Source organism: Bactrocera oleae, chromosome X, assembly GCF_042242935.1.
Source record: "Bactrocera oleae isolate idBacOlea1 chromosome X, idBacOlea1, whole genome shotgun sequence".
NCBI lineage: Eukaryota > Metazoa > Arthropoda > Insecta > Diptera > Tephritidae > Bactrocera > Bactrocera oleae.
The window spans coordinates 1,374,963-1,378,640 of NC_091541.1; the positions used below are offsets into that span (position 1 = coordinate 1,374,963).

The 3,678-nt window shown below is 37.2% G+C and overlaps 1 protein-coding gene across 1 annotated transcript; it reads left to right on the forward strand.

Annotated features, from left to right (window-relative positions):
- Positions 1-451: 451 nt before the first annotated feature.
- LOC138858058 (uncharacterized) lies at positions 452-1,870 on the forward strand. The gene has a single exon (XM_070112529.1). The coding sequence runs from the start codon at positions 452-454 to the stop codon at positions 1,868-1,870; it is 1,419 nt and encodes a 472-aa protein (XP_069968630.1).
- The last annotated feature ends 1,808 nt before the right edge of the window (positions 1,871-3,678 follow it).

Sequence of the window (3,678 nt, forward strand, 5' to 3'; positions counted from 1 at the left end):
ACGAAATAACACGATATCAAATGGGCAGATACATTAGCAGCAATAAAGCTATTTGGCATATTCTCAGCTTTCCCATCCACGAAAGAGATCCTGCTGTCCAACATCTGGCAATACTTCTTGAAAACGGTCAACGTGTATACTTCACTGAAGAAAATGTTGTCCAAAGAGCGTTCGAAGCTCCGAAAATGGTCGAGTATTCAATACATACCAGGATGCATGTCGTGAACTGCAATTGCTAGAAGACGATAACCATTGGGACTTAGCGCTTGCTGATGCTGCGTTGACATCAACACCGAATAACATTCGTCAGTTGTTTTCAATTATTTTGACGACATGTTATCCCTCGCAAGCACAAACTTTGTGGGAAAAATATAAAAATTGTATGACAGAAGACATCTTGCACCGAGTTAGAGAAACAAATCAATGCCAAAACATAGATTATACACCAGAGATGTACAATGAAGCATTGGTCTTGATCGAGGATTTATGTGTTCTTATTTCAAATTTACCACTTAATCATTATGGTATGCCATCACCTAATCGTCCAGCCACCGACTTAGTCAATACCGATTTACAACGAGAAAAGCAATATGATCATGGAAGTTTAGCAACAATTATCATGAACAGTGAACCATTACTGACAGCAGAACAAAAAATTATTTATGATCGGATTATGCTGGCTGTTGCTGCTGAACAAGGCGGTTTTTTTTTCTTGGATGCACCCGGTGAAACCGGTAAGACATTTTTAATATCGTTGATTCTTGTCAAAATACGGTCGCAACAAAAAATCGCATTAGCAGTAGCATCGTTAGGCATTGCGGCTACTTTACTGGATGGTGGGCGAACAGCACATTCAACATTCAAGCTGCCATTGGACGTTCATAATAAACCAGATGCAATGTGTAACATCAAAAAGAATAGTGGAATAGCTGCAGTGTTGCGGAAGAGTTCTATAATAATTTGGGATGAGTGCACAATGGCACACAAATATTCACTTGAAGCATTAAACAGAACTATGCAAGATTTAAACAGCAATAATAAACTTTTCGGTGGTGCTATCTTACTTTTGTCTGGTGACTTCCGGCAGACCTTACCGGTTATACCTCGCTCTACTTTCGCGGATGAGATTAATGCATGTTTGAAACAATCATTCTTATGGCGAAGTGTTGAAACACTTCGATTGACCATAAATATGCGAGTACAATTGCAAAATGATCCATCGGCACAAATATTTTCCAAACTACTACTAGATATTGGGAACGGTAAAATAGAACTGCAACCAAATAGGCAATGCATTAAACTACCAGACAATTTTTGCACTGTTGTTCAGGATAAAAATGAATTGATTCAGAGTATTTTCCCGGATATACAGAATAATTATTTGAATCATGAATGGCTTAGTCAACGGGCGATTTTGCCAGCCAAAAACGTTGATGTTGACGAAATTAACTTTCAGATACAACAGTTGTTACCAGGAGATCTGATGTCTTTTAAATCAATCGATACTGTTGTTGATGAAAATGAAAGTGTAAAATTTCTGATTGAATTTTTAAATTCATTAGATATCCCTGGAATGCCACCACATAATCTTCGATTAAAGATTGGTTCCCCTATTATTCTCCTCCGTAATTTGAATCCACCTCAATTATGTAACGGTACGCGTTTGGTCATCAAAAAGATCACCGGAAACATTCTTGAAGTAACCATTTTGGCTGGGAAGTTTAAAGGAAAAGTGGTCCTGCTGCCACGTATTCCGATGATACCATCAGATTCTACCATACCCTTCAAAAGGCTACAGTTTCCAATTCGTTTAGCTTTCGCCATGTCTATAATAAATCTCAAGGTCAAACAATGTCCATTTTTGGTTTAGATTTGGAAAATCCTCGTTTTTCTCATGGAAAACTATATGTTGCGTGTTCACGTGTTGGGAAACCGTCGAATCTATTTGTGTTAGCTAAAGACAGGTTAACCAAAAACATTGTGCACCGATTGGTGTTAAATTAAATTGAAATTAAAAGTATTTATAATTCAAAAAAATAGATATTAATGTTTAAAAGTTTAAGACTGTCTGCCTTGCCTACCTCATTCATGAGCTTAAGCGTCACATGTTATTTACTGTATTATACTGTATGAATAAAAATATACCCAATTTATTGGGAGCACGAAATTTATTTTCACTAGCTTTAAATAGGGTTAAAGGAAGCACTCGAATATTTAGTTGTATAATTGAACTCCGTTCAAATTAATTTATATACCAAATTATTAATTATTAAACAATTAAAATTTAATAAAAGTAAATAGTTGTGCAACCAGCTGATTTCGCGAAAACGATGTCCGAACAATGAAGGTTTGTCGTCGACGCGCTGTACCGCAGAGAAGAAGTTAGCGCGTAGGATCACTATTTAATCGAGTGTGTATAAGCGAATGTCCAGGATCGCTGTATTAGCGGTCTAATAAGCGAATGTAATGGTATGTTGTGTTGTCCTATGTGGTGTCATCTGGTGTGGGGTGAAATTCCTTGAGTGTTCACAGGTGTGGTGTGTTTCACTAGGGTGTGTCAGTTTTTCCGGGTAGAGTGGTGCACTTGGAGGAGGGAGTTTAAACTCATTTAAACATCCTGGGCCCCCTAGGCGAATATTTTACCTAGTATTAAACATATGGGCTGTATTATGCATTTCGGCGTGCTGTTGATGAAGTAGCCGAGGGCGAGAATATTAGCTGTAAGAAGCAATTTTGGTTTTAATCGATTTGTTTGTTTGTATTTACGATTTTTTCTTTTATCAATTTTTTATGCGGATTGTTTATGATTTGCCTTTTCTGTATTATCAGCAATTATTTACAATCTCTTTATTATCGGCTTATGAGGATAGCGACTCCACGCCTGGCTCAGAATGGGTGCTCCTTTCAAACTTTTGAAGAGGGATCTTGCGAGAGTAAGATTTGAGATTTTCGCTCACTTTTTTGAAGTGAGATTTACAACTTTTACAAGTGTTTCCCATAAACTACCCGTTTGATGAGCGCTTAGATAGATGCGATAAGTGCGATCTTTGCTTTTTGTAAGTCTGGGTGCGTCACTGTATCACATTGCAAGTATGGTGATTCCTTAACTTTAATTTTGAATTGTATTTGATTATGAAAATTTAGGCAACTATGAGGCACTATAGTAAGAGAAAAGTCGATTTTTGGACTTTCTATGGCAATTACTCGTATGTTGCGGACGATACTATGTATGGAAGTGGGCGCTTGTGGCCAAGAATCGGTAGATTCGGATATCGTTAAGATTGTTTGAGGATTGTGACTATTTTTCTAAGTGAAGAAGAATTAGGATTTTCGCTTGTATCATAATTGGCGAAAGCCATCCTGCGGGATCAAAAATGTTATTGCGGATAATGCGGATATTGATTCAGTAGGATATTCAAGCTGATCAGATATCGCATTTCATTGGATCCCCTGTATTTTTATGTTGTACTGCCCTTTTCAAATTTAAGGAAATTAGTGTACAACAAATTTTCTTTTCGAATACTTAGTAATATATCTCGATGATTTGGTTAAATTATAGATATTTGTGTTTTTAACACTGGGGTTGTCAGAAGAAACTCTGACATGGTTCTTTGTGCCAATTTGTGTAGTGTTGGAAGATTGTGGCTTTGGTGGTAGTCGTACGACGTACCGGCCATT

What these genes read in the sequence shown, in the direction of transcription:
- LOC138858058 (XM_070112529.1), top strand. Translation starts at nt 452, where the DNA reads ATGTACAATGAAGCATTGGTCTTGATCGAGGATTTATGTGTTCTTATT.